At 34.5% G+C, this 11,035-nt stretch overlaps 2 protein-coding genes across 3 annotated transcripts; both read right to left on the bottom strand.

Moving 5' to 3' along the window:
- Nucleotides 1–1,755: 1,755 nt before the first annotated feature.
- Nucleotides 1,756–4,743, bottom strand: LOC133698194 (protein HIGH CHLOROPHYLL FLUORESCENCE PHENOTYPE 244, chloroplastic-like). The gene is made up of 7 exons (XM_062121044.1): nt 4,257–4,743; nt 4,059–4,157; nt 3,627–3,821; nt 3,141–3,233; nt 2,943–3,038; nt 2,590–2,730; nt 1,756–2,140 (listed from the first exon to the last, which is right to left on the bottom strand). Exons 1-7 carry the CDS (start codon nt 4,653–4,655, stop codon nt 1,964–1,966), a joined length of 1,200 nt encoding a protein of 399 aa, XP_061977028.1. The 5' UTR covers nt 4,656–4,743; the 3' UTR covers nt 1,756–1,963.
- Nucleotides 4,744–5,309: 566 nt separating this feature from the next.
- On the bottom strand, nt 5,310–10,163 carry LOC133698418 (protein ROOT HAIR SPECIFIC 17-like). 2 transcript variants are annotated; one of them, XM_062121326.1, is made up of 10 exons: nt 9,745–10,163; nt 9,501–9,566; nt 9,302–9,392; nt 8,838–8,914; nt 8,607–8,695; nt 8,341–8,524; nt 7,427–7,608; nt 7,127–7,229; nt 6,705–7,036; nt 5,310–6,377 (listed from the first exon to the last, which is right to left on the bottom strand). In XM_062121326.1, exons 1-10 carry the CDS (start codon nt 9,940–9,942, stop codon nt 5,942–5,944), a joined length of 1,758 nt encoding a protein of 585 aa, XP_061977310.1. In that variant the 5' UTR covers nt 9,943–10,163; the 3' UTR covers nt 5,310–5,941. The 2 variants fall into 2 exon arrangements, with proteins under 2 accessions (XP_061977310.1, XP_061977309.1); XM_062121325.1 differs by having other exon boundaries at nt 8,838–8,920; nt 9,745–10,147.
- Between the last annotated feature and the right edge of the window lie 872 nt (nt 10,164–11,035).

Raw genomic sequence — 11,035 nt, 5'->3', positions numbered from 1 at the left:
AATAAAATATGAATATAAAAAAATCAATTATTGTTAACTTTTTAAACCATGACCTGAGTTATAAGACCGAAAGCACTATATATGAAAAAATCATGAGTTAACATAAGAAAAATACAATAAAAATAATAAGTGTTACAATTGCAATAAAAAAAAATCAAAAGGCAACAACAAATTTTAAATTTGAGAGTTAAATTCAAAAAAATAAAAACATTAAAAAAAGCAAAAATCAAAAGAAGGAAGACAAAAAAAAAACAATACACTATAAACTTGGACTGAATGATAAAACTAAAAACAATAAAACTTTCATAAAAATTTTAAGGAAAACAAAATAAAAAATCATAAGAATAAGCATTAAATCTTAAACATTAAAACATGATAAAAAAAATGAATATACAGAATTATTCAACGTGTTTTCTTACACTAAAAAAATTATTAGATGTAAATCGAAAAACTTATACACTCGTCTAATTAAATAAATCAATAACCATTGTGTAAAGCAATAAAAAAATTCATCAACAATAAAAAAAAATTGAAATTAAAAAAACTAAGTGAAAAATAAAGATCAAAATATCTAACATCGTAATGTGGGTAATTTATCTAATTATGTTTAATGAATTCCTCTATCAAAATAAATTTGTAATAGAAACCAACACACATAAAATTTATTCAATATTAATTCAAAAAAATGCAAGACTGCACATATAAAAAATCTTATAAAAAAATCAATATTAAAAAAAATTAATCTATATAAAATTAAGAAAAAAATCACAAATGAATCATATCTATCTCTCTAAAATTTAACACACTCAATATTACTTAAAATAATCACAATATAATTAAAGCATAATCCAAAATTTATTTGAAAAAAATACATACAAATAATGCATTATTTTTTTTTATAAAAAAAAATCAAGTCGGGCATTGCTGAGCTAAATCCGTCACCTAGTCAAATAAAGCAACGAACGGCGTGCAAGCCTGCAAGGCTAGGCCTAAGTGCGGACTTTTATTTTTAAAAAACATTTAATGGGAAAAAAATGATGTGTTGCTTGCATCAACAAACGATAGTCGTCTTCTTAACCTAGAATCTAGCCATTGTGGTAGCCGAAAAAATAAGATCCTTTTTTTTTTCATTTACAAATCTATTTTCAATTTATTTTGACCTAAAACATCTAGAAACGACTCTAGAGACCTTGTTAGGCCAATCTATGGTCACCAAAAACTCAATAAATCATCCTAAAACCTAAAATCCACTTGAAAAAAAAATTCTTCCGGAGCTCAGATCTGTTTTTTAGATGTTTTTAAGGTTAAAAAAAATCTAAACGTAACTCCCCTTCATCATATAGAATCTTTTGACACAAAAACAACTATTTGGTGGTCATAGTCTTCTCTAATGATCATTTTCTCTCTCTAAACCGAAACCTAATTACTCTCTCTCTCTCCTCTCAACAAAAAAAACTACAAAAAAAAAAAATTAGATACCAAAATGCACTTTCTTAAAATGAAAGGGACTAATCACCTAATATCTAAAAAATATAAGGAATTAAAATAAATATGTTAACAAAAGTTTTAGCCCATCTTTTATATTACCTAAAATTTTTACTCTAGTTCCTTATCTTTTAATTCAACCCTTCCTCCTTAAAAAAATGCAATTGAAAGCTAATTAGCTTAAAATGATCAAATCATGTAAAATAAAAATTACAAAAAAAAAAAATACACCGCTCCAATCCCAGTATAACGTGAGAGAGGGCAAAGTAATTCCAAAAACTGATACCTTTTAATATAGAGTAATTCTTCACTGGTCAATTTTGACAAAAGGAAAAGACAGAAAAAGTGGAATAGAGAAAAGAGTGAGGATGAAGTTGAGGAATATGAATGGCGTTGCCTATTCATACATTTTGCCAAACATAAAACTTGTGCTTAAGTACATATATAGCTTCATTTACAGTAACATAATGGTGTTTCTTCAGATGTAGAAGTCGCTTTGTTTTGATTGTGCTTTGAGGTCTTTCAATTTCTTCAAAATGTTTGTGAAATAATCCTGCAAATACTTCTCCAGTGTAACTATATCTTTCTGCTCCACCCCTAGAAGACTATATGTCTCATTCATCGGAACGGAAAAAACAACATCACTTGTAAGGACCTGCAAGCCTCGCAGGGGAGATTAGCGAGCTCAGTTATGTACAAATATTATTAGTTTTCAATTTATTCTATATACGGTAAAATGGGAAATAAAGTATAGAAGAAAAAATTTGACATTAGGGACAATTGAAAGGTAGCAAAGCCAAGACATGGATAAAAACATGATTATTCAAGGTCCTCTTCACAGGTGATGTGAAAAAGTTGACAAGGGCAGACAGTTCAATCCATCCCTTGAAGGTGAATTCATGGTATATAATCACATATAATGATGATTATTAGTGAAAACCATTAATCATTTCAATAATACTCGCACATTTCCCAGATATCTTTCATAACTACAACAATCTTTCACATGGTCAGCACTTTAGCGCAAGACGAAGCACTCGCAGATAAACCACTTGCTTCGTGCAACATGGCTGGAAGGTGAAAGGAAATATAAGAATTTGTTACCTCTGAAAATGCTAGCCTATCAGCAACATCATTTGTCCACTCAAAAAACCGAGTCAACTGACGAGTGAATCTTAAGACAGAAACTGGGACAGTAGTAACATTTGCATCCTGCCCCGCAAGCCTCTCGCACAATGTTATGACCTAAACCAAGTGAACGGATATCATTCCAACCCAATGCATTGAAATATTAACATCATAACAAAAGGAAAGGAAAACTTGAAGGCATGAACTAACAAAGCCACTAAACAACAGCATGGTATGATCGGCCAGAGATCATCAGACAGCAAAAAAGACTTCCGAAATGACTGAATGATGTGACTTTAATCAAGGTTAAACAGTGGTATATCTCTTACCTCTTGAGCAGTCCAAGCTCGAGGGCCAGCAAAGGTGAGGAGCTTCCCATTAATTTTCTCATTCCGTAATGCTACAAGTGTTAGTCGAGCTATATCCTATTGACATGTGAAATTTTTAGATGGTAATTGGAAGGAAAAAAATAACAGATTTAGCTGACTCCAAAAGATTAATTACAGAAGCAATTGTGAAATTTTAACCTGGGTATCCATGTATGCAATTCTTGTTGGGGCATCTGTTCCCCATACAGATTTCTCTTCTAGAATAGGTACTGCATATTGCCCAATAAGGCCCTGATTAAATTAGCAACAAACATTCAGACTCAATAAATGAATAACAGTGGAAGAAAGACAGCAAGGCAATTTCAAGACTTCATAGAAGTAGAAGGAAACATCTATTCAGGAGTGAACAATCACTGCTTAAATTTTCCAGATAATCATGTTCCTACTAGTTGGTAAGGATAAAAAGCAATCTCAAACTAGTTTCTGCTTTAAATGCATCAAGGAACTAATGCACATTTCCATGTGGGTTCGGAGATGTAAAGCTAACACATAAACAGAATTACACTAAGCTGGCAACACACTCACCAACACCACCACCACCACCACCACCACCACCACCACCAACAACAACAACAACAACAACGAAAAGCATAAGAACAAGAACATAGTTTGCTCTACACTTACTTGCATGAAACCGCATAGACGGATAATGACGTGGGTTAGACCAGAGTCCTGAAGAAACTTCTCAGTGCAATATTTAATCTCCATTAGGGGAACTTCAGGATGCTTGTCACAGTTGTGGATAGAATAGAACACATACTTCTGGATTCCCATTGCTTTTGCACATTGTATTAGAGCAACTTTTCCTTCCCAATCTACCTAAATAGAACAGAGAGATTAGATGAGGCCAAGAGCAAAATTTAACATTTTCTTGAATATAATAACAATCACAGTAAATTTATGGGCCTTTAATTCACTGAGGAGATATAGTTACACTTAAAGCAAAGATAGTATAATACGCCTTCTTTGTCATAAGTTCCTCTTTTTCATCTAATCTTTTTCGAACCAAGTGACTGGCCAGCTAGAAAACAAGAAATTAAACAGATATCTTCCTACCGTTTTAATGGGCTCTTCGGGACGCCCAGTAGCACAGTCAATAACTGTATGAACCCCAACCATTGTTGCAGGTATAGTCTCAGGCTTACTAAGATCTGCCTGTTCATCAAATCAACATTGAGAAAACAATATCAAAATCCAACAAATCCATCTGAAGCAAATAAAAAACCCTATTTTGGAAAGCAAAAAATATCTTACATTGACAACAGTGGCACCCCAATCACGAAGGAAATCAGCAGGGGCAGGTCTAGGCCTAACAAGACACCTAACATCATAGCCCTCATCAAGGGCTCTTCTCACAATTTGCCTGCCTAAAGTACCAGTGGCTCCTACAACTAGTATACTAGTTGGTCTAACTGGAGTCCCTGGTCCTAAATTCACTGCCCCTGTTGCCTCTGCAGTCCCAATAGCACTACATGTCACAAGTTGCTTTCCATTACACTTCCCTGAAGGAAATGAGGTGGAAAGAGAGGGGAGAGGTTCTGGTGACAGAGTCCTACGCCAGGAGAGGGGAATAAAGGCGGATGTGATGGTGAATTGACAGTGGTGATGGAGTTTTCCTGGGGTTGCTAGCTGAGCTGGGAGCTTGCACGCCATTGCTGTGGGAGCGAGGCAGAGGCAGAGAGAGAGAGAGAGGGGAAGAAACTAAGAGGACAGAAAGGGCAGAGAATTATGGATGCGAATGCTGCCACGTCGTTCTCTCAAATGGATGAGGATCTTTGCCACGTGTATTTCTCTCCAACTACTAACGAGATAGACCGGCCCTTTGGCGCCTCTTTCTTGGAACAACACGATGTCGTTCTACAATTTATACTTGATTATATAGACAATTTTTTTATAGTTATTTTAATACATTTTAATTATATTGACTTCATATTATAAACTATAAAAAAATATTTATTATATCATAATAATTGATATTATCACTCAGTAAATTAACTAATCATCTTATAATTTGATAGTTATTGATAAATGACATAATCATAACTCAAAAATAAAATTTTATTTTAAAAAGAAAATAAATATTATCCACTTTGTTATAAGTTATTATGAGCTATTACATATATTCATATAATGAATCACAAATATTTATCTAATTTCATGTTAATTTTGTTAATTACTCTATAATTATGATAGTTAAGAACAAGTAAATATGATTTCAATTAGAAAAAAAGCTCTTTATTACCTTATATTTGTAAAGAAATTATTTTCAATTAATTATAGCAAGTCCAATATACATACAGGAAAAAATAAAAAGAAATGGTGAATGCTCATAAAGTTCTCCCTTTAAAAGAGGAATGATACCAAGCAAAGAAGTCATTCCAATCTATTACAATTATTATAACAACAAAAACGCTAACACCACCCCCAAAAAATAAATAAAGCTTTATATTGAATCATTTTCAATTTGCTGTATTTTTATATCCAAGTCTCCTTTCTACTTCTTTTTCTATTCAAGTACAAAGAAAGAATCTCACTAGCAAAAAAAAATCCCTCTATTTTATTTTCACTGTTGAGTTGTCTTTCTGGTATAATTTTCATGCCCCTCCAGTTCTATACCCATCTCACCTTCCGGCGTGTAATTCGCCGGAAGATAAGGGGAAAAAATGAGAGAAGTGCAGTTTTCAGGCACTGATGTGTCTTTCAACCTACAACAAGCCACATGAATGGAGCAGCTATACTTACAAAAAGTTTCTATTTGCCAAGGCATCTCTATGTACAAAGTCTATCTTTTCACACAATGCGGTTGCGGAAGATAAACTGTTGACGTTGCGAAAGTAAAGCGAAGGGCCGAGATGAAGATAGAAAAGAATTTGTTGAAGAATCGGGTTAGGTTAAAGGACTCATTACTCTTGTTTATGCGGAAAATGCGGTCTCCTTCCTCAGTCGGAAAAGAATTCCTCCAAAAGCATTTCACCAGGCAGACCTTTACCTTTAACCGCCGTTCCATTGTCCACATAATCCATGTCAGTCAAATCCTGATCATCCTCTATTGATAGCTCATCAGTCACATCACTAGTCTCATTCTTGTTGATATTCTCTTTACCATCTTTATGGCCCTCATCCAGTCGATTTTGAGGAGTCAGAGTCAGACCTGCCCTAGCCTTGGCTGCAGAATCCTCGCATATGCAGGATGAAGGATTTTCATGGAACTCACCTCTGCCAGGCTTCACCTCATTTGGTTCTCCCATGAAACCAATTTGATGAGTTCGGACCCTGGAGGCAAATTCTTCCCATGTTTTGTTATGCCGGCTCATGAACAATTTGTACAGTTTTTTAGCATTTGGACGAATTGTTGGTTTGTGCCCAAAATACCTCCTGCAACACAAAAAAATATTATAGACTGTGAAGTGAGCTGCCAAAGCCATCAGCATAAAGCGGGGTGTCTAGGAAACTGCACTGACGAAGAACATTTCATATGTCTTTAAAATGTTCTAAAGGCAAATGTGATGTGATAATTTTGTGTATAAAACCAAAAAAAAAATTGTGTTTGCAGCAGGAAATACTTTGATGGTTAAGCCATCTGGACTTGAAAACAAAAACAAGAAGAGCACATAAACATATCCTCATCAGTTTATGAGGTCTTTGGAATTGCTTCTGAACAAACTGCAGTGTATAAAACCAAAAAATAATTTGCGTACATACCTTCGACCAGCTAATATCTTGGCCATATTTCCATTGTTGTTGGTAGAAAAAACGTCACTTTCATCACAAACAATGAAGTCCAGTGCAGCCATTCGAGAAGAAAATGATGAAAATGGCGCCAACTCTCTCATGCTGGCTAAAGTCTCTTTTGAATGGAAATTTGGAAAGAGAGCTTTGAGTGGTGCTAATGTCTCTTCACCTCCATATACTTCGCCTGAAGCCACGTATAAGTGAACATCACTTCCGAAACCCAGAGCTCTCAGCATAAGACCAACTTCCTCTGGTGTGAGAGGGCATCTTCCTTGCCTTCGTTCTTTGTCAGGGTTGCTTGCCTGCATTTCACATCAAAATAAACATATCAACCATGCTTCGTAAACTGTTTGGGATACAGAATGTGCTCTGAGAAACTACGAGGGCCTCACGTGTAAACTTTTCCACCTCCTCCGGATCTTGCCAAGTTCCATCCTTTCTTTCTCTCCCCCGCCAAAATAGCATCCCGAGAATGCAAGCATATCAGGTTCAAACCTATAACATGATAACGTTAAATTTGTGTTATCGAACCCATCTGACCCTCTACTGTGTTGACTATTCTACACTTAGCATAGGTGAAAAAGAAAATCTCCAATGCAATTCAATAATAAAAATCTTGCCAGCAATGATTCAAATAACCAAAAGAAGTTTCTAGAAGAAGACTATAATAAATCAAGCATTGAGGACCTTACCTCAAGTGCAGGGCAATGAAGTGCTCACTCTTCATTCTCATTCTCTGAACCAGTTTTTTGCCCATTTCAAGAATTGTGTCCGTGAATTTTAAAGCATGGTAGTTGACCCTGCATCTTAGCTTCTGTAAATCTGGGTCCAACCTATTCGAGAGCCTGTAATCAAACTTTCCGAGCTGAACAACCTATGATAATCAAAGGATAGCCAGCAAATGTCAGTTAAAATAAACAAGAAGAATCAAGAATTGAAGCAGCATTCAAGCAACAGAAGTAATTTGCCATTAATGCTAGAGAAATTGAAATTAAAGAACATTCTAAAATTATGAAACAGAAAAGAATGTCCAACAGTTTCTGATATTTTGCCCCTGCTTTCCCTACTTGGCTTTCAGTTTCACAACTGAGCAGATTCTGTCCATATGTCCCTGATTCTATATATGTAAAATTCTACATTGAAATTACAGGTATTTATCAGCTTTTGGCCAAGGATGGTTGCTTTCCGAAATTTCCAGGTTTGCCCATATAATAAATTCATCCTCCAATGTTGATGAAACTGTAGCTGTATTATTTCCAATTTTGTGCATCGCTTCATGAATTCTAATTCAAACATGATAAATTAAAATCTTAACTACATTAACCATAATGTAATTCAATATACAGGTATGTTTTGGTTAGCTTGGCAGATCAAATTCCTCTAGCATCTATTGCTGATGCAACATTGAAATTCACTACTCCAACAAACAAAACTAGAAAGATAGAGTGATAAACTCATGTCCTGTTAAAGCTTTTTACATAATTAGGTTGCACCGTGTAGGCATATAAAATCATGAAGTGAGGAAAAAAAAACACAGAATTTAAGGAAGTGCAACTTACAAGCTTCTCTGTAAACACAAGTATTAAACTTTTAGCATAACACTTACATGCTTCTTATTAAGAACAGGTAAAACTTTCGTCAGATAGCATGTGGGAGTACACTTCCTTGGAACCCGCATCCTATATGGATTCAGCGCTTTCCCACCCTTTGCATGGAGCTGTTTGATGATAGTAACATCTTTTGATAGGAATGAAATGAACCAGTCAACATCAAAAATTTGAGCAAAATCGCTGCATCAAACACCAGAACAATATGAACGCACTGATATTTGAGCAAACAGAATTGAGAATGTTAACAACGAAAACAACATACCTACTATCATTCCAGAAAGACTTCTGATCCAGCTTAGGAACAACAAGAGTAGCATTCAAGATATAAGCTGCAACAACACCATCTGTTATCTGCGGCCAAAATGGTCATAAGAATCTCAGAAACACAAACTAATTTACCATCCTATCCATTTCAAGGCAAGCCGACGATTTGCAGTTAATTATCAATTGAAAAAATTGTATCAAATTTACACGTCAAATCTACGAAACTCACCCCTGTTCTCTGTTGATTTAACCCTCCACTGGTAGCAATCAACAAGTACCGATCACTATTCTTTCTCGTATCAGCAGCTGCATCTAAAACACACCTCCATCAAATTAATGTCTAAACTCATCTGATTACATTAACACTCAAAGTAAATAAAAAACAAAAAACGAAACCCTTAATCATCACAATGCTATTTTTCTCTCTCCCAAAAAATGGAAACCAAAAAAAAAAAAAAAAACCCTCCGTAAATTAACAAAATTAGACATGAAATCTGTTACCATTCTGCAATTAAACAGGCTGGTTTCCAACTAAGACCAACTCCTCTGTCTTTTTTAGAAAATTTCTTTAAGTGGTTAATAATGTAACTTCGCTCCAATTATTCATAAACAAACCACTAGACTATCATCAACACTAAAAATCTCCGAATAAATAGGAAACTAAACAACAGGTATTAAACCAGTAAAATTTACTTTCAAAGCTCTCGCTGGCGTTACTGCAGCCATAGTAAAACTTCGATGACCTTGAGCTCCATAAATGACTCCCTAAGCGCCCTCCACTTCTCTAAGTATTTCAGAAAATCAAACAAATACAAAAATCAGGCAAGCGAAAGCAAAACACACAGACTCGTAAGAGCTAAAGAACAAACAAAGGCTCGTATAAATTACGTACCGGAACACGAAACGACGACGTCTCTTTACTTAGCGTTGACTCTTCCGCTTTAGCTCCATTTTTTAACTGATTCATAACACGAAACAGAAAATCGCTATCGTTAGCTTGCTACTTGATTAATTAAAACAATCAGTACAGAAACGTAAATGTCCACCTCACATGACAGCAAAACAAGCAAACAAAGTTAACAAACACGATACAATCATGATCGCAGAAATCTGAGCAACAGAGAGAAAAAGTATACTTGTGAGGAGTGGTTGTGGTGGTTGATGATAGGAGGAAGAGGAGAGAGGAAAGCGAAGGCGGCGAAGAGAAGGAGGAGGAAACCGAAGAAAGCGGTGAGTAACGGAAACTGAACCAAGTAGTGACGCGTAAAGAGAATCCAGTGGAGCACGGCGGCAGGTATGTTAGGCCTTTTGGTTTCTCTCTTCTTTCTCCTCATGGTAGGGGGGGGGAGAGAGAGAGAGTTGTTGGAGGCTAGCTTTTGGATGAAAAAAAATGTCAAAGCGATGGGCAGAGCACAGAGGAGGAGGAAGGTGATGTTCTGTTGTCGCGGTCGCAGCTACGATAAATACATATCCGTATTGGTGTTTTTTTTTTTTTTTTATGGGAGGAAAAGGCATAAACCGATTGAGAAAACGACAGTTTCACTGGATTGGCCTGCGCGCAGCCCTTTCCACCTAGGCGGAGTCGCGCCGAATATTTTATTGGGTGATGGTTGGGTGTGGTGCATGTCATGCAAATTGGATGCTGAGGTGGTGTGAGATTTGTACGTGATGAATATTGCCAAACCCCATCTAAAACCATCCTAACATATATATATATATATATATATATATATATATATATATATATATATATATATATATATATACACGCACACATAAAATTTATATTTTTTAAAAAAAAATATATGCATAGCACATATACCTTCATCACTTAATATATATACACACCCCCACATATATATTAAAAAAATATTTTATTTTTTTATATTAAATAAAAAAATTGAATAATAGTTATTTATATAAATACTTGTAACGTAATAGATAAAACATGTATATTAAAAAAATTTACCTTATAAATAATAAGTGTGATATTGTTATTATAGAAAATCCATACATTAATATTCATTGTAAATTATATTTTTAAGTTGTATAATTTTTATTTGAATTTTAGAAAAAATTGTAATTGTATTTTAAAATATGGTAGTTTAATTATGACAAAATTGGTATTAGTTATTTATTTTTTTTGTATATGAAAAAATTGATGTCTTTGAACATTCTCAAAAAGAAAAATGGACCCTAACATTTTTAATCTTGTAATTATTTACTTGTATGAAAATGATGTAATTCTAATATAAACAAAATGACTTAAAAGCTATATTCATTTTAAGTATGGTATATTAGTTGTTTACTTTGTATTTTTCTTTCTAGGTGAGACATGTTTGAATTTTAATGGTTTTTTTTTATTAATATAGGTGTCTGAGTTAGTTTGCGCGTACTTTGACTAATTTTACGAGCCGTGGAGTTAAC

Source organism: Populus nigra, chromosome 7 (assembly GCF_951802175.1).
Source record: "Populus nigra chromosome 7, ddPopNigr1.1, whole genome shotgun sequence".
Lineage (NCBI taxonomy): Eukaryota > Viridiplantae > Streptophyta > Magnoliopsida > Malpighiales > Salicaceae > Populus > Populus nigra.
Note: the sequence above shows the minus strand (reverse complement) of the source record. Positions and strands in the feature narration are given on the sequence as shown.